We start from the raw sequence: 22,219 nt of genomic DNA, 5'->3' as shown, positions 1-22,219 counted from the left end.
AAAAGTATCTATGTTCAGTTCACTAGGTCTAGAATATTCTGTATATTTTATAACTAACTAGAGCTGATTCTATACTTGATTTTAGCCAAAAAGTAGAGAAGTGATGACTACTCTGATTCTAAGAAGCACAGATTCTTTGACACATCTTTTAGAGTGAATAAAGACTATGGTGTGTCATAGTAACCCCCAGTACACAATCAGAAATTGTTTCATGTGTAGTATCTGTTTACAAGTACATGCGTGCTATACAGAAAAAGGGTCCCAAGTACTGTTCTGGTGAATAAACACCAAGGAGACCACATTGTATTTCCTCCAGTTTAAGTGAATCCTAAGCATCTTGGGGGTGTTTTTGTTGTGGTTGTTGGTGGTGGTGTTTGATTGTTTCTTTTTCCTGACTTGAACATTTTTTAACACAGCAAACATTCTGAGAGATAAATAAATACATGTAGGACTAACTGGTTGCAGCACCCATTAGAAGCTGAAAGGAACATAAGTGAGGTGGCCCTGAGAGCTGTGTAAGACAGATATAGCTCAGGGTAAATCACTTGCCCAGCAAGTACAAAACCTTACAGCAGAATCCCAACATCCCCAGGACTAAAACCAACAAATGGAAACCAAGCAACGTAAAGATGAAGACATAAGACTGTTAGTTGCTATTATGGGAGTGTAAGTGACAAGCTGCAGTGTCAGGAACACAACCCCTCTAGAGAGAGAATGGCTCTAACATGACTCTGCAATAGGACCTCCCTTTGCACAGGACTAAATGGAGTATAACTTAAAAAATACCTTTATTTTCTGCACTATAAGCAAACTACCTCAATGCTTTCTCAGCGGTTTCTCCCTTTGACTATTTTAAGGATTTGCCCCCACAAGCCCCTTGCAAGATACTTCTTTCATTTGGGGGCCTCTAATCTCTAGTTTGAACTGACTTGCTATATTTTATAGCCACCTATTTACATATTATCTCATTTTTGAAATATATATATTCTCTCACTAATTTTTAAAAGCCAGAGGAGAACTGAGGTGTTAGCAATTGACCGGTCATTTATTCATTCTTCCATTAATCATTCATTAGCTAAGGAAGAAACCAAGAAAGCACTAGAAGCTGTAGTTGAAACTTTCTCACACAAAGGTTTTGCTGGCCTGCAAGTCTCCTTCCCCAAAGGGAGCCAATCAAGATATGAGGTCACACAGGCTCTCCTGGCCCACCTGCTGGAAGGACTGACTCTTGGGACTGAAGCTTGCTAGGCAAGCATTCCACCTGTGAGCTCTAGCCACAGCTCAGGACACATCCAGCTTTCAGGCTCAACCTTGAAGTTAAAGAATCTTAGTTCTTCCTTCAGAGCAACTTAAGACTTGGCACTATGACAGGAAATAAAGCAGAGAGGAACAGCAACAACAAGGAGCTGGACACCAGTGCCTAAGGGTCTTTGGGGTGTTAAAACTTGGTTGTAATACCAACACATAGGGGAGAGAAGCAGAAATATTTCTAAGCCACAGGTTAAGGAAGTATGGGACCTAGAACTTGGTGCTTAATCACAGAGAAAAGTGGAGAAGGGGGCAGGGCCAGGTGCAAATATTCAACCACTTTCTTTCATTTTCTGCAAAGAGATCATTCACTATTCAATCTACTCTAAATTTTCAGAAGCTTTCTGCTGACAACAATAACTATAGTCAAAGAAGAAATTACTCTTATTTTTCTAAAATAGAAAGGAGAAAGCCTGAAGCCCTAAAAGATGTTATCTGACTAACTATAGCATAAAAGAGCCATCTTACTTTATAGCAACAGCTACGCACTGTTAGGCACTGTCCCACTAATTTCGAGAACAAGTCTACCAGCCCCATTTGTCCGATATTCACCCTCCTCCTAAGGCTACATGTTATGCCGTACCATAGTCACTGTTTTGTCTTAAAAATAAGCAGAAAGGATCTCACGGTAACCCAGGCTGGCCTTGAACTTTATGTAGCAGAGAATAGTCTTAAGCTTAGCGTTCTACTTTCTGGACTAGTTTTATGCAGAGCCACGAATTAATTAAACCAGGGCCTCCTTGCCTGCTGGGCAAGTGCAACCCTGGGTCCTTGTTTCTAATTCCCTCTTTTCTCCTCTTACCACACACCTCCCACATCTTGGGATCGCGGGGGGGGGGGGGGGCGGGGGGGGGCGGGGGGGGGGGGACGTGCAGAAGTCACGACAGAATTTCCTTGTGTAGCCTTGACTGCCCTGAACTCACTTTGTAGACCAGGCAGGCCTCGAGCTCACAGGCCCTGCTCCTGCCTCCGCAGGTGCTGAGATTAAAGGCATGCACCACAGGCACCTCCCATGTCTTATAGATATCTCGGTCCAAATTTTTAAGACACACAAAACTAGCCGGGTGTAGTGGTACACACCCTTAATCCCAGCACTGTGGAGGCAGAGGCTGTGACTTCGAGGCCAGCCTGATCTACAAAGTGAGTACAGGACAGCCAAGGATACACAGTGAAATCCTGTCTCGAAAAGCAAATTAAAAAAGAAAAGAAAAGAAAAAAGAAACTCAAAACTGATATTTTACTCCTTTTGTGTCTTTTCTCGTTGTGGAAGTCAGTGCCACCAACATCAGAATCATTTGCGATTACTATTCCACCTCCCACTCCCATCCCTGGGTACTAGGTGTCCGGTCCACTGTCAAGCTAATGCTAGAGTTTGCAGAACTAAAGAGTAGAAAAGGAAACTAAAAAAAACCACGTGGTTCAACTATCTAGGCTTCCTCGCCGGTCTACCAGCATCTGAACTCGTCTCTTGCAGGCTAAGCTCTGTAAATATTTACTGATTACATTACACAGAACCTACTAAGGGACCCCGCTGGAAGTTGTGGCGCTAAAGGCAGTGCTTGCCACCCCGGGGCAGACCGTGTAGGTGAGACCTAGCAAGGACCGCGGCCATCCGGGCTCTGAGCTGCGTCTCCAAAGAAGCTGAGGAGCTGAAGAAGCGACAGAACAGCTTGACCTGGGGTGGAAGTGTTTACCGGGATGCAACGACGCTGGCAAGGAGCTGCGGATCGTCTTGGTCAACCAGGGAAGGCGTGATCTCCAAAGAACTCCCCAGCCAGCCAGTGCTTACTGGCCTGATGAACTGACTGACAAGATCCCTGACGCTCCAGGGCCGACACGCGGGGACTCCGGGTGCCGCACTACCGGCACGCACTTCTTACCGAACTCCCAAGCGCAGAGGTCGCCACCACAGCGCAAGGCCGCAATGAAAGGCTAAAGGGGAAGACGACTTGGAGATAGGCACTCAAGGCCACAGGACTCAGCCACAGCGCCTGTAGCTTGCGCATCAATCTAGCCTCCCGCGGGAGGGCCCGTTCCCTCCCCGGCCTGTGATTGGTTCGCGCCATCTCCTCTCCGCTGTTTATAGGCTATTGGTTGCAACCAATCGCACGAGGCTTTGTTCCGTGGCCCCAAGGGAGTTGTAGTTCTGGGTTTTCAGTCCCTATAGAGACCTGAGTGCTTCTTCTCTGGATTCCGGAAATGCCTCTCAATGTCCTCTCCAAATTATAGTCCAGAAATCCCTATTGTAGTATTGGTAGGCGCCAGTGGTGCAGCAGCATGGGCCAAGAACCTGAAGTCAGAGAATTAATTGTAGCCTAGCTTTGCTGATACTAAATATCTTGTCTCCCTCATCCCTAAAAAAGAAATACTAGAATGGAAGTGACTATTAGTTTATAGAATTGAAACAGACATTAAAATAATACTCTGTGAGCGCACTACGAAAATTCTGAGGTACTATACATGCTAATAATCACATTTATAGTAAACATTTATTGAGTACCTATATGTAATGTAAAACGTTTGAGATACACACTTGGAAAGCACAAGTGAGCCAGTAAGGAGAACTCTTCCCATAAATAAGTAAACATGAAAAATAAAATAAAATAAATGTTCCAAAGCTTGTGGTACTGTTGTTGTTGTTGTTGTTGTTGTTGTTGTTGTTGTTTTCAAGACAGAATACTTCTGTGTAGCCCTGGCTGCCCTGGGCTCGTTTTTTTTGTAGACCAGGCTGGCTTCAAAATCACAGAGACTTGCTGCCTCTACCTCCTGAGTGCTGGGATTACAGGCATGTGTTGCTCCCAGCAGGCTTGTGGTATTCTAATGCAAATAAGTTCCTGGGTATTTTCTGTGAGAAGCAAAAACAGGAAGATTTATTGGTTTGGCTAGCAGCTAGCCTGAATGAAAAATTGATGAGCTACAGGTTCAGAAAAAGATCCTGGCTCAAGGGAATAAGGCGGATGGATAGTGATTAAAGGAGGGTACCTGATGGTCACCTTTAGGCTCTGCCAGCCTGGGGCTCACACATCTTAGCACACAGATGTACGCATACAGCACACACACAAAGTAGCTGCATCTTAAAGGAAGTCTATGTTCTTTTTGGTCAGATGAAATGCACTTAAATAAAGTACAACACTTTTTAAGATGAAGTTTTAGTATATGGTAGTTTAGCTTTGACTTCTCCTCCTGTGTGTCACAACGACCTGAAAAACACAGAGCCTTTTTCAGATTTAAAAACAAAGGATAGTTCAGTAAGGATGGTCATGTTAAAAGAGACTAAAAGCAAATGAGTCTAGAAAAATGAAAAGATCCATGGAGCCAAGAGTAGTGGTTCAGGGGTATAGTGGTACAGGCCCATAATGCCAGCTCCTAAGAGATTGAGGTAGTAGGGTTGTGAGTTCCAGCTTGGCCTGGGCTAAAGAGTAAGACTTTGTTCCTAGGAGGAAAAGAAGCATAACATTAACATGTTACTGTATATATTGCACCTCAGTTTGTTTGATTGGATTTGTTTTGTTTTTAAAGATTTATTTATTATGTATACAGTGTTTGCCTGCATTTGTGCCTGCATGCCAGAAGAGAGCACCAGATCTCATTATAGATGGTTGGGAGCTACCATGTGGGTGCTGCTGGGAATTGATCCTGGGTCCTTTGGAAGAGCAGTCAATGGTCTTAACCACTGAGCCATCTTCCCAGCCCGCAGTCTCTGACTCTTTAAGGGAGGCAAATACAACACCAAATGAATGCTTTTAAGTATGAGGTTTGCTTACAGCTGACCAAAATGCCTGTGTATCCTTTATGATATAATAAGTCATATAATAAATATGATAAATGATTTTAAAAAACAGACGTTTTTCTTGGACAAGTTAGTTAATAACTCATGGTCAGAAATAAGAACAACTTCTGGAATGACAATATAAATATTTTATTGTTTTTCACAGCTTATTTCCCTTCCTCATATCATTGGATAATACTGATCCAATCTATTGCTAAATATTGTAGAAGGCTTAAACATTTTTAGAGAGATGAATTGCCATTGGCCACCCAAAAATACAAGTTCTTAGTTAAGAGGAATGACTTCCTGGATTCTCCTTCACATTTCCAGTTGGAGCATAGCACCTGTTTCAGATACAATAGTCAAGGTGAAAGGTCAGTAAGATTATCAGCAAACACTGGTAAATGAAAAAGAACAAGTTTCCCACTGTCTGTGAAAATTATGAAAGCCAAGGAAACAGACACAGTTGGTAGACACATTGCTCCCTCTCTGTTCACACTTTAGTTGTAATTAGCAATTGTTTTTGTTTCTTTATAGCTCACTTCCTGATCATTAAGGACTTTTAACAGGAGTTCCCACTTTGTTTGCTACAAGCTGTCAGCATGATGGTAACTCGAGGGGGGTGGGGGGAGTGTCAGCATATAGCTTTGGACAACAGTAATGGAAACTTAATGCACACTGTCCACAACAAGACACCAAGTGGGGAGCACAGATGATGTCCTGTATCCTTGATGGAGTGGGGCTTGACACATACAGAGCCACACTATGGATCACCACCCCACCCCAGAGGTGAAGTCCTGACCTCTAGTACTATTGACTCCCAGGAGGAATGCAGCCAAAGCATTCAAAGAGGCCTTACCTCCTGCAACTAAGTATAGCACTCCTCTCCATGCTAAGGCAGGAGAGAGTTCCACCAGAAGCCCTAGACTGAAGCCTTCTTGTCTCACTGGGAATGGCCCTCCTCAGCTCCTTGCCTAAGAACAGAGAACTTAGATACGGCCGTCTCTCTGCAACGTCTACAAAAGCTCTAGGAGGAAAACATGGGCATCTAGAACCAAGAGACTTCATTTTCCTTCTTGACGCCGCCTCCATTACTTACTTCCTTGTTACTCCAAGCCACAAGGACGATCCCCAAAATCTGGCTGTCCAATCCCACACAGGAAGAGATGACTGAAAACTCTATTTCAAAGACACTAATGAGACAGGGAGGAAGAGATGGCTCAGCAGTTAAAAAGACTTACTGCTCTTCAGGAAGACCTGAGTTCAGTTCCAGCACCTGTGTTTGGTGTCCCCAAAACTGCCTGTAACTCCACATCCAGAAGACCCAATACCCCTGACCCTTGCACCTGCACCTACACACACATACCCACACAAAACACACACTTACATAATTAAACATAATACAAGTTAATTATCCAAAAATGTTAATGAAGGCCAACAGGATGGCTCAGGAGGTGAAGGTGCCTGCCACCAAGCCTGATATGATAGCCAGACTCGATCTCTGGGACTCACAGGGTAGAAGGAGAGAACCAACCCCCAGATGCTGTCCTCTGACTTCCACACTCGTGCTATCACATGGCCATACACACACACAGTACATTAAAATGTAATAATAGAATAAATAAAATAATTTTTAGGTTTTAATGAGCCTGACTAGGGGAATACACTATTATCCCAGCATTTTGGAAATGGAGGCAGGAAGATCAGGAGTTCAAGGTCACCTTGGCAATATATTAAGTTCAAGGTCAATTTGGGCTATATGAGACTCTCAAAAAGAACAAAAAGTTTTGTTTTAATTTATTAAAAGGGGGCCATACTGACTTATACCCATAATAGGAAGGTGAAGCAGAAAGACGTCATTTTGAAGCCAGCCTGGACTACTCAGAGACATGCTCCCTTAAGAAAAAAAAATGCTTTAAATGTTAGACATCTTTTGAGCAATCTGTTTTTCACATTGGCAGGCCCAATTCCACTGGTGACATCACTTATATTTAGTTCCAGCTGATCTTTGGATAAGCAATGAAAAGCTGTGCTGGAATCCCAAACATGTCCTCCCAAAGATAACTGCATAAATACAAAAGGCAGGAAAATGTATTTTAAACATCAAACCTTCACCAGACCTTCAGGGTACCAATTTGTGACTGCTCTCCCAGTCATGAATCCTGAATCTTTTGGTTTCCACACTTTCACTCACTTCTGCCTCTAGGTCACCTGTTTTCATAGTATTTTAAGGATCTGGCTCACTTAATTTAAAACAAACAAACAAACAAACAAACAAACAAAAAACAAACTAACATACCTGCTATTCCATTTCATTTAGCTTAAAGTTCAGAAAAAACTCACGGGAAAAATACCAATACATCATGCACATTGAAACTGCTCCTGCCTGACAGAGGTTCAGAAAGAATGAGTTGCAAGGAGCACCCTCTGAGCATGTGTGAGATCAGGTCTGTACAGGAGCGCGTGCGCATGTGCATGTGGAAGCCAGAAGAAAACTCTGGGGTTCTCTTCTTCCACTATGTGGGATCCGGGGAACAACCTCAGAGTGTTAGACTTTACCTGCTGGGCCATCTTACAAGCCCCTGACGTGTTTGTTTGTTTGTTTATAACGTGGGTTCAGAGGATCAAATTCAAGTCTTGATGCTTTCATGGCAAGCACTTTCTTCTTAGGCCTCCCTCACTCCAATCTCTCTTTTGTTGTTGTTTATTTGTTTTTTGAGACCGAGTATCACTATGTATCTATCCCTGGCTAGCCTGGAAGTCAATACATAGACCAGACCTGTCCTCAAAGTCACAGAGATCTACCTGCCTCCGCCTCCCAAGTGCAAGGAGTAAAGGCGTGTGTTACCACATCCAGATCATCACACCTCTTAATAAAGTTTATCAAAGTTTCCAGGAAACAACCTATACTTCAGCCTTTATTGCGTTCTGATAGGGTTAGGCAGTACAGAAACAGCATCAGAGGTCACTTTCCCCATAGAGGGCAGAGGAGAAGGCAGTGTAATCCAGGGCCCCAGGAACACTGCCTGGGCCCGAGTAAGGGGGCATTCTCTTGATGCAGTACTGGGCCTGATCCGGGGGCAGCTCTCGACGAAGCTCCTCTGCCAGGATGTAGGGCTGGAAAAAACACACACACAAGGTGAGCAAATTAAATGCAGTGAACACTAGAACATAAGCCACCTTAATATTCACTCATTTCTTGCATTGGCAAGGCTTACATGCAGGGAGCCAAATACCCACTGTACCATTAGTGAACAAAATCTGGGTCCATATAGAGTGGGTCTACAAGGTCACCAGCAGGAAATTCAGTATGCTTCATAAAAGGAGATGGGAAATTACTGCCAATATCACTCACACTGGGCCAAATGTGAGTGATAACCATTCCAACTTAAATTTCCCACATTGTAGGTCAAGTTGGTTTAGGTCATAAACTGGGGAGAACACAGGAGGGAGTTGTTTTAATTTAACATAGCTAGTGTTTTTAGAACATGGAGAGTCTTTCATGTGCTTGTTATTAAAAATATGAAAATATGTTGCTGCAGGGGAAAAAAACTTCTCTTAAAGAAAGGGTAAGATTGACATTGGAAGACAGAGCGTTATAAACATGTACATACAGGAACTTTCCTCAAGAAGCCCTCACCCATGTTCTGGGATGAGCTTTACTCTTTCCTTGAGTTTCTATCTCCTCTATAAGGCCCTGCTTAATTCATATTAAAACCATCCAGCTGGTGGATTGGCTCTGCAGATACAGGCTGCACAAGCCTGGAGAATGCTGCTTGTCCCTGGAACCCACGTAAAGGGGGAAGGAGAGAACTGACCACACACAATAGACAAATCATTTTTTTAAAGTCCAGACACAGCAGTATGCATCTGCAATCACAGCACTCCTGTGGTGAGATGGGAGGTGGACAGGAGAATCCCTGAAAGCCTGCAGGCAAGCTAGCCTTGCATGCACAGCAGGGAACAAGAGGTGAGGGCAAGCCTGACATCTGTCCTCTGGCCTCCAAATATGTCAAGGCCCACGTGCATGTGTGTTCACTGCCCCCAGATAGCCAAAGATAAATTTAAAACAAACAAGCAAATGTTTTAAAACAGAAGAAACCCTATTCAAGCAGACCTTATCAGAAGCCAGGATCCGGAAGGAGGCGATGACCTGCTCTGCGGTGTCAGTGTCTGCAGTCTCTCTAGTCATGAAGTCAATGAAGGACTGGAAGGTGACAGTGCCCTGTCCGTTGGGGTCAACCAGGGTCATAATGCGGGCAAACTCAGCTTCACCCTGAGGCAAGGGGGTACAGAGACAGAGTGCTTCAGGCTTAGAAAACTTATAGGATCCTCCACAGGGTTCTCTTCACTCTGGGAAAGGTTCCCCTGTGGGTGACTTGGGTCCATTTTCGTTGGTTTTAAATGTTGTAGCATCAAGCCACAAGCCCCTGTGTGTCCGAAGGCAGTCCTTTCTGTAGCCCGTGTTGCCCTCTGGGTTTCTACCTACTGTGTCACATACAGTACATAATGAGGAAGAGTAACTCAGCCAGGGGTGGAAGATGGCCCCTGTTTTAGGTTAAATTACCAGAGGAATCAAAGCAGGTCACGTTTAAAATACTCATTAAAGACGAGGGGTATGCTCAGTATTAGCGCATTTGACTAGCATGTCCCCAGCAATGCAAAAACAAACAAAACCAGTGCTTTATGTAGAAGCGAGGTACATACCTGTAATTCTGGTGCTCAAGAAGGTGAGGCAGAAGAATGGCAAGTTTGAGGCCAGCCTAGAGTACACAGTGAGTTCCAGGGTAGCCTCACCTGGCTACACAAGATACCACAAGTGCTGGGATTACAGGCATATATCACCCACCTACTTTTCTGGTTTGTTTTATCAATTTATATATTTAATTTATTCTTACACTGGTGAGGCTCTAATCCCCAGGTTACAGGCAGAGGCAGGAGGATCTCAGCAAGTTCAAGGCCACCTTGGGCTACCTAACAAGATACTGTTTCAAAAACACATAAATATGTAACTTTTCAAAGGCTGATGCAAAGCTCATAGAATGTATTACCATAATCTGTCCCTCCCCTATTTTCTATCTCCCTCTCTTTCTTGAGACAGAGACCTCCCCCATACAGTCCTGTCTGACCAGGAACTTACAGAGATCTGCCTGCCTCTGCTTCCTAAGAGGCATTAACAGCTTGCACTATCATGCCCTGTCCTTAAAATCTGTCTTCCATCTGCTAAAATATTAAAGGAAAACACACTTTAAAATTCAGGAAACTAGAAGCCATTGAAGTGCACACTTTAAGTGGTTTCATAGAAGTGTGTGAGTTGTATCAATAAAGCTTTTAAAAATCACCAGGAAATCCCATGTCCTCAGTGCTTTCACATAATGAACCTTGCTGGGTACTGAATAAAGTGTACTTTTAAATCTGTGGCATTATTTTTATGTAGTGATAAGAAGATTTTCAAAAAACATTGCCCTGTGACATGAAAATGAACCTACTGGAAAATTATCATATCATTTCCCAGAGTCTAGGCTTGATACGGAGAATTTCAGTGTGTGTCTTACCAGGTCATAGCCCATGGAAATGAGGCAGGCTCTGAAATCCTCATGATCCATCAGGCCATTCTTCCTCTGTGAAAATACAAAGAACAGGGAGACAGACACAGAAAGACAAGAGAGACAGAGGCAGAGAGACAGAAGTTAGAGGTGAGAAGACCAGCTCTGCTTGGCCCTGAGCACAAAGAGCAAAGTGGTAGGGAAAGGGTGAACTGCAGTCCAGCCAAGATCAGAGGTCACCTCTGCCTTATTGGAGGGCAAAGCCACCAGTACAATAATGTTAGAAAATAATCTCTTTAACAGGGAAGAGAGGACTGGGCTGTAACTCAGTGGGAGAACACTTGCCTAACACGCATGTGGCCCTAGGTTTGATCCTCAGCACTGCAAACTAAAATAAAAGCAAAGAAAGAAAAAGAGGCAAAGGTTGCAAAGACTGAAAATGAAAAGGGAACCCACACTAAAGGCAGCAAAAGGAGCCAGTCAGGAGCTCACTTCAGCCACCTACTTATAACAGCACATACTACAAACATTTCTAGAGCTGAAGCTAGAAACTTATGGCTCAACCAATCTTGGAACCTACTGCCCAGATACAATGCTGGGAATAGAACCTGGGACCAGACATAGTGGCCTCCTCTGTGTGGCAAGCTCCCAAACCCAACGGGGCAGGGATCTCAGCTCTGTAGAAGCAGGGTAACTGATCCAAAATGGTGGCTGGGATGGAAAGAGTCGCTGAGTTTGTGTCTCGGGGTTCTAGGAGGGACAGCCAACATTCAAACACCAATATGACTTTATTGGCAATTCATTTGATTTTGTTCATCCAGGAAATGGCCAGTTTAGAAAGCTGGTTCTGTCTTTTGTGAAAGGAACCTGTGTCTTTGCTCTCAGGCCTGTGGGTCTAGCCCTCCCCAGTGTCAGCCACTCCGCCTTCCTGAGCTCGGTCTTAAGGCTCCCGTGCCTGCTCTGGCTCTTGGTAGCACCTGCTTTAGAGCAGTAACTCTGTAGGCTGGAAGCCTTCTCTCTTCCTCTCAGATGGTCGTTCACTGGAGAGAGCCTTATGTGCAGACTCCCTGGCTTCGCTAAACTGGCCTCCTACTGCCAGGGTAGGGGGACTAACTTTAATGCAATGGCGCAGGAGCACCTCTTCTCTTTTGCCCTCAGAGTTTGGAATCACTGTGCCACTTACCACTTTTGCCTCGCCTGCAGCCCTCAGATGTTGTCATTAAGATCTGCAGACTCCTGCTCCATCTCAGAGCTACCCTCTCTTTCTTTGTTCTTGTTTTGGAAGGGGAGGGGAGAGGGGTTTTCTGTGTAGCCCTGGCTGTCCTGGACTTGCTTTGTAGACCAGGCTGGCCTCAAACTCATGAAGATCCACCTGCCTCTGCCCCCCAAGTGCTGAGATTAAAGGCATGAGCCACTATGCCCTATTCTTATCTCTCCTGTCCCTGAACCCAAAGTTCCTTCCTAATCTACTTCCTTCATTTCTCCAGGAACCATGTCTGGCCTGCTGCTCACACTCTTTACTCTAACACCCCCACCCCCATCTGGCATCCTAATGAGATTCTTGGAAACACAGCTCTGGCCATACCACTCCTGTGCTCTCAGACAGTCAGAAACTCAGATGTCCACTGGAGGAATCTCTCCAGCCACACCCTCCATGGCACTTCCATTCTGCCCAACTGTATTTTTTTTTCTTTTCTTTTTTACTTCTTGAGACAGGGTGTCACTATGTGTCCCTGCCTGGCCTTAACTTGCTATGTTCCAGCTCAGGGTTGGCTCAAACTCACAGGATCTTCCTGCCTCTGCTCCCTGCATGGCAAGACTAAAGGCATGTGCAACCACACCCAGACCCATCTTGCTGTCTAGTGAGAACACGAACAAATCTAAACATCTGATCTCACCCCCAACAGACCCCAAGAAAACTTTCTTTGTTCCCAATGATTAATGTAAATAAGCCTTTTCTATATTTAAAAATATTCTAGATGTATTTATTTACTTAATGTTTAACTTTATATGCCTCCATGTACATGCATGCATGGGACTTTGAAGGTCAGAAGTCTGAGTAACAGGTGGTTGTGAGCCACTGTGTGGGTGCTAGGAGCTAAACCCAGGTCCTCTGCAAGAACACCAATCCTCTTTACCAAAGAGCCAGCTCTCCAGCCCAAGCAGATGCTTTCACTAAAGACAGATAAGCTTTTCTCTTCCTCTTTTAGGTTTTTCAAGAGAGGGATTCTCTGTGTAGCCCTGGCTGTCCTGAACTCACTTTGTAGACCAGGCTGGCCTTGAACTCACAAAGATCCGCCTGGTTCTGCCAGCCAAGTGCTGGGATTAAAGGAGTGCACCATCACACCTGGCAAGACAGCTAAGTATTGATATTAACTACAGAGTACTAGTTAAAGGATTTTCAGGAAACAAAGCAAGCTACATTGTTTTTATTCATTCATTTGTTTCTTTCCACCTTTTTAGGTAGATTTTTGTCTTTTTCCTCATCTTTCTCTTAAGCTGAGGACCCAATCCAGGACCTTGTGCTTGCTAAGTACATACTCGACCACTGAGCTAAATATCCAACCCCAGGAAACAAAGCAAAAGCCTTGATGCAACACCACTTGACGTGACATCAGGACTCACCACTGCTTGTTTGACAGCTAGTCCCCTTGGCAGCACTCAACTGTGGGACTGGCATCACCAACACTCAACCATTTCCTTGGGGACTATTGGGAGCAGCAAGACCTGAAGTGACTAGCAGAGCAGGATGGTATGCACCTGCCGTCATCTCAGCACTGGAGGAGTGGGGGCAGGAGGGCCAGGAGTTCAAGGTCATCCTTAGTCACATAGCGACCTCAAAGCCAGCATGGCCACATGCGCCTTAAAGGACTCAGAGTGACGGTGTGTGTGCTACTCCAGATATAACTGCCTTTCAGACAAGTAGAGAGAGAGCAGTACCCTGTCGAAGTGGTTGAAGGAGGCTCTGAACTCATTCATCTGCTCCTGGGTGATGCCCTTCGCATCTCTTGTCAGGATCTGGGTCTCCACCTCGTTGATGGTTCTAGCAATAGTAGTTAGCAGCAACTCCCATCCGACCCGGATATGCTATGGAGGAGAAGAGCAGACAGTCAGCTAGGTCAAGGAGGTTTTAGTGCACCATTGTCACAAAAGGAGGGTGATGCAAATAAGCAGAAAATAAGTGGGGCTTGGTATAGATTTCCTATACTTTTCTGTTTTATTAAGGATTATCAGTGTGGGTGGAGGGTGCATGTGCAGAGATGATGGGAAAATTTTGGAATCGGTTCTCTCCTTGTACCTTTACATGAGTTCCTGAACCTCAACTCAGATTGTTAGGCTTCATGGCAAGTGCCTTTATCCGCTGACCCATCTCACCAGCCTTGCGTTCCTACTTTAAAAAGAAGTTTCCACTGTTGTAAGTATAGGAAATATTGAAAAGTGAGGCTGGAGTTCTACAAATAACAATCTACAAAGGGGAACTTTGTATTATTAATACATTAATTATTTATTTATATTATATATAATTGGAATGAGGGCTTATACCTAGGGCTTTGCACATACTAGGCAAAAAGCTACACAACTTCCCATTTACCGAATAGCTGGATGGGTGCTGGGTTATACCCAGTGGCTCATAGGGAGATCAAACTGAACCAAACTGACAGAAATGGGGATAGTCTTAACTTTATATACTGATTTTTAAAATAACTAATAAAAAATGGGCATGGTGGCTAAAGCCTGTAATCATAATACTTAGGGGGATCAGAAGGTCATTCTTAGTTATACACTCAGTTCCAGGAGAGTTTGGGGCACATGAGATCATCAATAGAAGCAACAACAACACCCAGCCAAAAGCCAGTGGGAAGAAATGAGGACAATTTAAGTTCCTATCCAAAGAAGTGTAATGACTTTACTGTGACAAGAATAATAACGTTGACAATTAACTGTTGTGTGACGCTTGTAACAGTTCACAGTGATTTTCCACACACAATAAGTAGAAAGACTAAACTATCCCTAGTGTTCACACGAACAGAATCTACCAGAAACAGAGAGGGAGGATGTGCATAAGGAAACAACCGGGGCAGGTGTTGAGGTCAGTGGCACGAGCAGCCTGCCCGTCTGCCCTCCGTACCTCCATGGTGTAGTTAGTGTGCTTGTTGTCGAAGACCAGGGCTTCCTGGATGAGCTGGTGGTCGCCCTCCAGCTTGTCGATGTTGTTCTTGTAGTTGATGATGTTGTGCTCGTACTGCTTCAGCTGGTTCATCTGGTCCTCCAGGGCCCCTGTGATCTGGATGGAGCTTCGAGCGATCTCCTATGTGTGGGAGGCAAGCGGGGCATGAGGGGCACTCGGTGAGGGGGGCAATCTCCCAGGGAGGCCAGTGGAGAGCAGTCGGGGGAGGGGAGACTTGGAGGCAGACAGGGAGCAAGGAGACTGACAGAGAGTGGGCCTCTGGCTCTGTGCCAATGGCCACATCTACATCAGGGAGCCCAAGGCACTGGATGTCCAGACAGACTGGTGACAAGATCACAGGATGAAACAATGTCAGGTTCATGTTTGTCTAGGGAATGAAGAGGAAAAAACCAACCCTTCATCCAAAGCAAGAGTAAGAAAGAGTCCTGCTGACATTGTTGAAGGATAGAGACGTGTCCTGAGCACAGCCACCCTGATCTGCTGTTGTGGGCATGGGGACTGACAGACGCTGGTAGAGCTGCCAGACAAATATCAGACCAATGGGGAGAACTTCTTATAACATTAGGTGTTTCTACCTCTGAGATAAAGTTAACATTTTATCCCAAAGAGGAGACAGAAAATGTCTCCTGGCTATTGTTGAAAAGTGAAAAAAATGAAGCCAGATACGTGGCACAATCCCAACACCATTGTTCCTTGAATGTTCTAGAAACACAAAGTAGAGCTGGGTGTGATGGAGCACGTCTTTAATCATAGCACTCAGGAGGCAGAGGCAGGAGGATCTCTGTGAGTTTGAGGCCAGCCTGGTCAACAAAACAAGTCCAGGACAGCCAAGGTTACACAAAAAAAACCCTGTGAAAGAAAGAAAGAAAGAAAGAAAGAAAGAAAGAAAGAAAGAAAGAAAGAAAGAAAGAAAGAAAGAAAGAAAAACGGGCAAAGTATGTGTGAACCTTCACCTGCCCTCGCTGGGGCAATGGAGTGGGTAGGGCAGGCAGAAACCAAGGCAGGGATGTGCTGTTCTGAAGCCTGGTACCGATTTCGATTTCAGGCTCCGGAAGGTCTCAGGAAGGGTGCCACCTACCTCCATTTTGTTCTGGATCCAGGGCCCAATGGCATTGGCCTGGGCAGCAAACTGGCGCCTCAGGCGTTCATTAGCATGTTGGCGAGCCAGCTCCTCCTGCAGGGACTGATCCCGGATGGGCACCAGCTGCTTCACCTGTCAGAACCCAAGGACAGCGGGGTGAGAGGGCAGCTCTGGTCTCACAGGAATGACCATGGGCTGATCATCAGATATGAGGCCACTGGGGTTTGGAGAGGGAGGGAGCAGCGAGTGGGGAAAAAAAGGAAAGAAGTTTGGGAAAACAGAAAAAAGGGAGTCCCTGCTCAAGGGACTAGTTCTGACTGTCACCTTGTAACACCAAGAGACTGCTGAAAGGATAGCTTAGTTGAGGGCTTGTAAGAGTCTATCCAAATCCGCCTGTCATAAAGATCTCCTTGTAGGTTTCTAGGACCCTCTGGGTCCTTCTATTTCCCCATTCTCCCTTGATTCTCTCACCTAGAGTCCCAATAGGAAGTCTTCCCCTCTGTCCTACTTTCCTGGGGTCCTGCTCAAACTATGGCACCAGCCAAGGATAATACATGCAGTAAACTTCAAACCCCTACCCAGATCTACCCAGTGGACAGTTGAGTGGAGAGTGGGCTCTGACTTTCACACGAACTCTGGTGCCCCATATTTGACCACGTCCCCTGGATGGGGAGGCCTGGTGGCACTCAGAGGAAGGATAGCAGGCTACCAAGAAGAGACTTGATACTCTATGAGCATATACAGGGGGAGGAGGTCCCCCTCAGTCACAGTCATAGGTGAGGGGAGTAAGGGGAAAATGGGAGGGAGGGAGAAATGGGAGGATACAAGAGATGGGATAACAATTGAGATATAATATGAATAAATTAATAAACTATATTTTAAAAAAAGAGTCTATCTAAGAGCCAGTCCTCCATCAGTTGTTCTCTCCCTGTAGAACCAAGCCCATGGGGTCTGGGACCACAGTGTAGATCATGAACTTGAAGGTGGGGAAGACTGACATCTTTATTTTCATGCTCCCTGACAGAAAGTTGGCATTTCCTTCATCTATGATATGAGCATCAGATACACACAGGATTCAGTAGAACCTATGACTGTCACAACAGCCACCAGTGTTGCCACACCAGTAGAGCCACTGCAACTACTGGAGATTACTACACACACTCATATTGACATCAAGGTCATGGGGTTGCTCTTAGATCTGCTTTGAACTGTGTCTGTTCATAAAGAGGCAGAACACATACTTTACTATCTCCTGAGTTTATTTGGTAGTGGAGTTAAACCTAGGGCCTACCTATCAGGCCACCTCAGCCTTTTCCTTTCACTTTATACTTTGAGTCAAGGCCTAGGTTAGCCTTGAACTTGATCGTTGTCCAGGTTGTCCAGACTGACCTTGAAAATTTGATCTCCTGCCTCAGCCTCCCAAACAGAATTATACACCTGCACCACCAGGTCGGGATTTCTAAAGTTTATTTTGTTTTTATCTCTCTCCACCTCTACCCCTGTGTGTGTGTGTGTGTGTGTGTGTGTGTGTGTGTGTGTGTGTGTGTGTGTGTGTGTATAGCATGCACGGGCAAGTCAGATGACAACTCTGTTCGTGGTTCTCTCCTTCTACCTCTATGTGTGTTCTGGGGATTGGACTTGGATCCCCAGGCTTGCACAGGAAGAGCCTTCACTCACTGAGCCATCTCAGGCCAGAGTTTTAAAATGCTTCCCTGACAGTATTAATATCATAACCAATGTTTATTTTGCCAAAATATCTAATGTTTTCTTTAAGGAAAATAACTTCCCTTGTTTCTCCTCAACAATCACAGAAGTTGCCAAAATACCATGACAACTCAATTCATCTATAAAACCTGGAAGGAAGGAAAGTCTGAGGGTGATGCTGAATGTGGTAACCTAAGGTCTTCCTTCTCCCCTCAACCCTTCTCCACATCCCACAGTGGATTGACAGCTGCCCACGTGACCCTTCCCTCATCCCATACCCACCCCATGGCTTCTCACCTTGTCCCCCTCAACCCATACCCACCCCATGGCTGCTCATCTTGTCCCCCTCAACCCATATCCATGCCATGGCTGTTCATCTTGCAGCCCCACCCCCAGCCCCCAGCTGCCCACCTTCTCCCACTTGTTGCGCAGCTCATCCATGGTGACAGTGCTGTATGGGTTGCTGGAGCTGATCCGGATGCTGTAGCTCTGGATGACCTTCTCCACCTCGTTCTGAATGGCCAGGATGGACTGCCGCTCCCCATCAGCCTCGGGCAGCGTGGCCTTGAACTGCTCATGTGCAGTGATCAGACTCTATGCCAGGGAACAGTGCAGGGAATCAGTCTGACAGGAGTGTCAGCTGTGTACCTATTTATTTTTAGGCCAGGTCTCAAGTAGCCAGACCGGCCTTGAACTTGCTATGTAATCATGTATGGCCTGAACTCCTGATTCTCCTTCTCCCCTCCCAGCTTCTGGGATCACAAACATGTACCACCACATGCAGACTTTAGTGTAAATTTTGCATGTATGTATATGTATCTAGAGGCCAGAGGACCACCTTGTTTTTCTAGACTCTCATTGGCCTGGCAGCTCTCTGATTAGGCTGGTTGGGCTGACCAGCTAGTCCTAGCACTGGGATATCAAGCATATGCCATCATGCCCAATTTGTTATTTTTTAAAATAAATTCTGGGGATTGAACTCATGACTTTGTACCCACAAGGCAACACTTTGTTGACTAAAGCCAGCCCTCATGACTTATCAGTTTTACTGGAAAATTAGAAATGTATGTTTTCTTTATATCCTATTATATCTCAAATTAGGCATTAATGGGTTACAAGTAAAGTGGGTCCTGAGTACTGGACAATAATTTTTCTCCCTTATACCAAAGCCAAAAAATGTTATTTAGGGTGCTATTTTGGAGGTTCTTTTGTGTGGGTGTGCTTGTCTGAGTTACATGCATATTCATGTACACATACACAATAGTTCAACATCAAGTGTCTTCCTCAGTCTAGAATATTATTTTCCTTTTTTATGATTTATTTGTGTGTGTGTGTGTGTGTGTGTGTGTGTGTGTGTGTGTGTGTGTGTGTGTGTGTGTGTAGATGTGGATGTGCGGATGTGTGTGTTGAGGATGTGGGTTCATGCATGACATAGAATATGTGTTGGGGTCAGAGGACAACTTGTGGGAGTTAGTTCTCTCCTTCCACCACGTGGATTCTGGTGATTGAACTCAGGTCATCAGAATGTGGGGCCAAGTGCCTTTACCAGCTGAGCCATCCTACCAGCCCAGAACCATAGGTGTTCTACACATATACACATAAATATAATACAAAAACGGAAGAGGGACTATTTGGGAAAAGGAAGGAAATTAGTACAAGTTGGGACAGAATATACTTGAACAAATGCATCACTTCATACAACAAACACACCCTAATAGAAAGAGTACAAGTTTGGTTCTCCTCACCTGGATCTCCTCAATGCTGTGGACAATGAACATGTCCTGCAGGTCCTCCATGGCACCCTCCATCCAATTGTTGAAGGGTGCAGCTCTCTTGGCAAACTCTAGATGCAATTGGTCAATTGTTTCTAGCAACTTCTCTGTTCTCTGAAGATTGAGTAGAAGCAAGTGTTATCTTGGATTAAATAACTTTTTGAAAGTCCTGAGATGTGCAAACACATACAAATATGTATCCAGATCAGTACAGTATGTCCTGTCATTTATACTAGCTCCTGCTGGAGGGATGGTACACCCTGCTGGTCTCTGAGAGGTCTTCTGTGTTCCTTTAGCTTTGGTGCTGGGAATGGGACCCATGACCTCAGTTGTGCAAGGTAAGAGCTCCTACACTGAGATCCTTCCCTATAGGCCTTCTGAATTAAAAAGGCACTTAATACAACCCAGAGCCACCTCACATTTAAAGTATCTGAAGCATCCTCCTTGAAAATTCACACAGATAAACAACTTCTTTCAGCTAAAGGGGTAATTTTTATTTATTTATTGAGACAAAGTCACATGTATCCCAGCTTACTTAGACCTCCTTCCTTTTTCTCTTCTTCTTTCTTTCTTTCTTTCTCTCTCTCTTTCGTGTGTCTGTGTGTGTGTGTGTGTGTGTGTGTGTGTGTGTGTGTGTGTGTGTGTGTGTGTGTGTGAGAGAGAGAGACAGCTCTGGCTGTCCTGGAACTCACTATGTAGACCAAGCTACCTGGAACTCACAAAGCCCTCCTGCCTCTGTCTCCCAAGTGCTGAGATTAAAGGTGTGCACTACCATGTCCATTGAACTTTCTATACAGCTAAGGATAATCTTGAACATCTGATCCTTCTACCTCTGTCTCCTGAGTTTGATCAGTCATTGATGGCCACATCACAGTTTTTTGGGGTGCTAGGAAGTGAACCCAGGCCCTTGTGTGTACAAGGCGGGCATTTTACCAACCAATCTACATTCTCTCATTTATTTCCTAGTCTTTTTTCCCTTCCTTATGTTTCCAGGCACACATCCCAGGCTGAGCCTGACACTCTGAGTCATAATGTTCTTCCAGAGGACTTGAGCTCGATTCCCAGCAACCACATGATGGCTCACAACCATCTATCTGTAACTCCACTTCCAGGAGGTATGATACCTTCCTCTGGTCTCCAAAGGTGCCAGGCACACAGTGGTACACAGGTATACATGCAGGCAAAATGTTCATGCACACAAATTTAAGATAATGCATAACTTTTAAGCATTTCAAAAGGACTTTGAGATTACAGTGGTTGCTACTTAACAAACAGGGCTTAGACTACGATCCCCCAGTCATTTTAAAATTGAAAAGTATGTGTTGATGGTGATTTGACACAATAGAGTGCAAAGCTACCAGTCTCCCTTGGTCCTCCGGCTCCCACTTTCACACTCTTCTTAGGGCTCCATTTACTAGATAATGTTTGGTTGTCTCCACATGAGGCCATGGAGAAACACCATTAACACCATTATTTATGGAGCATCTAGTAGGAGTGCTCAGGTCAACAGAGCTTCAAGCTTTTCACCTCCAAGGCCTCCCTCCTCTTCTGGGTGAGCGTCCCCAATCTATCCCACTGGTCACAGATTTTCTGGCACCGATCATTGACGTTCACGGCATCATGATAGTCCAGTTCACTAGGGAAAGCAAGAAATAAAGATTAGTTCTCCTAGAAGATGTGAGGAAAATGGATACAAGCTAGAAATAAACAGAGGTGTGTGTGTGTGTGTGTGTGTGTGTGTGTGTGTGTGTGTGTGTCTGTACATAAGTATACACATGTATACAAATGTATGTGTGAAGGAATGTACACTCACAGGTCTGAACATACACTTGGGGACCAGAAGTAAATTCTGAGTATTTTTGCTAGTCATTATTTAACAACTCCCTTTTTTTTTTTTTTTAGACAGTGCCTTCCATTGGCCAGGGCTGTGCATTCATCAGCTAGGCTGACTGGCAAGTGAGCTCTAGGAATCAACCTGATTCTGTGTCCACCAAAGGGAAATTAAAAGAACATACCATCATGTTCATTAAAAAAAAAAGGTGTGTGTGTGTGTGTGTGTGTGTGTGTGTGTGTGTGTGTGTGAAGATTGATCCCCTGGAGCTGGCAGTTGTGAGCTGCCTGACATGGATGCTGGGACTTGAACTTGTGTCCTCTGCAAGGTATGTAGGTCATCAAGCACTCTTAGCCACTGAGTCATCTGCTCCCGGGCCCCGTGTCAGGGTTTGGAACATGGGTTCTGGGGGATCAAACTTATGTCCTTAGCTTACACCGCAAGTGTTTCACCAACAACCCTCTTCCATTATCTGCCCCATCCTCAGCCTTTTTTATTTATAAAGACTTAATCAAAAACTGGTAGGGAGGCTAGTGAGCTAGCTCGACCACTAAAGGACCTGCCACCAAGTTTGACAGCCTGAGTTCAATCCCTAATGCTGTTCTCTGACCTCCACAAATGTGCTACTGTAATTACTACTTGACCCAGACAAGATGCTCCCTGGGCTCACTAGGCAGCCAGCATAGTGACTCTTGCAGCCCTTGCCCATTAGGAAATTCTGTCTTTAAAAAAAATCTGGAAAGTGACTGGTGAAAACATCTGAGAATGACCTCTGACCTCTGCACCACTCTCATGGATGCCCGAACCCCACCCCACATACACACATACAAATACAAATGTAATAGAAAGCTGGTAGGGCGTTTTAGGTTTTTCTGAATTGTTCCTGTTGGAAGTATTATCACTTGGGAAAATTATAAGAATTAATAAAAATCATATTAGTCACCAGTTTTCAAAACAGACAGTACTGTCTTTTTAATGCTTCTGGCTAGCTTTCTCCTCCTGTGTCCTCTGAAGCCTCC

At 44.9% G+C, this 22,219-nt stretch overlaps 2 protein-coding genes across 3 annotated transcripts in view; both read right to left on the bottom strand.

Annotated features, from left to right (window-relative positions):
- The window catches only part of MTR (5-methyltetrahydrofolate-homocysteine methyltransferase), an 81,625-nt gene extending 78,295 nt beyond the window's left edge, over positions 1-3,330 (bottom strand). Inside the window, exon 1 of one of the 2 annotated variants that reach the window (XM_084782765.1) lies at positions 3,003-3,330. The gene's annotated coding sequence lies outside the window, so the exon portion shown is untranslated. The remainder of the gene's footprint in view (positions 1-3,002) is intronic. The other variant, XM_084782766.1, reaches the window with a different exon arrangement.
- A 4,402-nt stretch (positions 3,331-7,732) lies between these two features.
- The window catches only part of LOC311597126 (alpha-actinin-2), a 67,455-nt gene continuing 52,968 nt past the window's right edge, over positions 7,733-22,219 (bottom strand). Inside the window, exons 13-21 of the mRNA XM_084781243.1 lie at positions 20,897-21,005; positions 19,343-19,483; positions 18,009-18,191; positions 15,891-16,025; positions 14,753-14,932; positions 13,564-13,710; positions 10,633-10,698; positions 9,195-9,353; positions 7,733-8,194 (exon numbers count right to left, since the gene is read on the bottom strand). Coding sequence (XP_084637369.1) covers positions 8,036-8,194; positions 9,195-9,353; positions 10,633-10,698; positions 13,564-13,710; positions 14,753-14,932; positions 15,891-16,025; positions 18,009-18,191; positions 19,343-19,483; positions 20,897-21,005 — 1,279 coding nt within the window. The 3' untranslated portion in view covers positions 7,733-8,035. The remainder of the gene's footprint in view (positions 8,195-9,194; positions 9,354-10,632; positions 10,699-13,563; positions 13,711-14,752; positions 14,933-15,890; positions 16,026-18,008; positions 18,192-19,342; positions 19,484-20,896; positions 21,006-22,219) is intronic.

Source organism: Acomys minous (assembly GCF_964271855.1).
Source record: "Acomys minous genome assembly, chromosome: 5".
Lineage (NCBI taxonomy): Eukaryota > Metazoa > Chordata > Mammalia > Rodentia > Muridae > Acomys > Acomys minous.
This window is presented reverse-complemented; position numbering and strand designations above follow the sequence as displayed.